The 1,177-nt window shown below is 50.6% G+C and overlaps 1 protein-coding gene across 1 annotated transcript in view; it reads right to left on the reverse strand.

Moving 5' to 3' along the window:
• The window catches only part of LOC101566381 (protocadherin gamma-B2), an 8,299-nt gene extending 7,403 nt beyond the window's left edge, over window positions 1–896 (reverse strand). Inside the window, 1 exon segment of the mRNA XM_023704042.1 lies at window positions 160–896. Coding sequence (XP_023559810.1) covers window positions 160–896 — 737 coding nt within the window.
• Between the last annotated feature and the right edge of the window lie 281 nt (window positions 897–1,177).

A 1,177-nucleotide genomic window follows, 5' to 3' on the forward strand; every position in this document is an offset into this window, starting at 1 on the left:
CCGCTCAAAGAATTTAACTGAAATAGCTGGGATATTTTGTCTCTTACTTTCCGGAAGGAATATGTCACTTCCCCATTGGGTCCTTCATCTGGATCAGTGGCTTTTATCGTGAGGAGCCGAGTGCCAATGGGCAAGTTCTCATGAACACTTACAAGGTACTCAGGGTGAGTAAAGACAGGAGCATTGTCATTGATATCTATAAGTGTTACATGGATCCTGGCAGTGCTAGAGCGCACTGGGTCTCCTCCATCCAAGGCGGTGAGTACAAGGTGGTGAACTGACTGTTCCTCGTGGTCTAGGGCACGCTCCAGCACCAGCTCTGGGTACTTAATCCCATCTGCCCCGCTTTGCACATCCAGGGAGAAATGAGCATTGGAGCTGAGTTGGTAACTCTGCAGCGAATTTATCCCTATATCCGGATCGAAAGCCTCTGGGAGAGGAAATCTTGTCCCAGGAATTTCAAGTTCAACAACTTTTATTTCCCTCTGCTCTGTTGCAAAGGTGGGTGGGTTATCATTAATATCGATTATTTCCACTTCTATTTCAAAGATTTTTACTTTATCCTCTAGGAGAATCTCTAGGTTTGCCACACACTTTGGAGCTCGGTCACAGAGCTCCTCTCGGTCTATCCTGCCTGCTGTGACCAAGCTGCCGCTCCGCGGATTCAGAGCAAAGAGCTGGGTCTTACCTCTGGAGACGATGCGAACTCCGCGCTCAGCCAGCTTCTGGGGCTCCAGCCCCAGGTCTTTGGCGATGCTGCCCACCACAGAGCCTTTCTCCACCTCCTCGGGCACCGAGTAGCAGATCTGTTCTGCCCGGGTTTCCCACAGAGTCCGGAGGAGTATGCAGATGCAGAGCAGTGCTTTGTAGCCTGGTGAGTGAGGAGGAGTCGCCATTCCCTTTCCGTGACGGATATTCCGAGCTGGGTGTTTCTCCGTGGAGCCCCAAGGAGCCCTATGACCGCTGGGTTCCCGAATGATGTGCTTTGGTCATAGGTTGCTGGCACTCACGGGGATCCAGGCTGAAGCTTTCCTAAAGCCCCAGAACCAGTGGCTTTGTGCTGCAGAAATCTAGTTCTGATGTTTCTGGTTGTCTTTTTCCCAGGATTGGTGAACAGCGACGCTCAGAGTCCTAACCTGTTATTACATCATACTCTTTTACGTATCTTTCACATTTC

Source organism: Octodon degus, unplaced genomic scaffold (assembly GCF_000260255.1).
Source record: "Octodon degus isolate 3935 unplaced genomic scaffold, OctDeg1.0 scaffold00185, whole genome shotgun sequence".
NCBI classification, from domain to species: Eukaryota; Metazoa; Chordata; class Mammalia; order Rodentia; family Octodontidae; genus Octodon; species Octodon degus.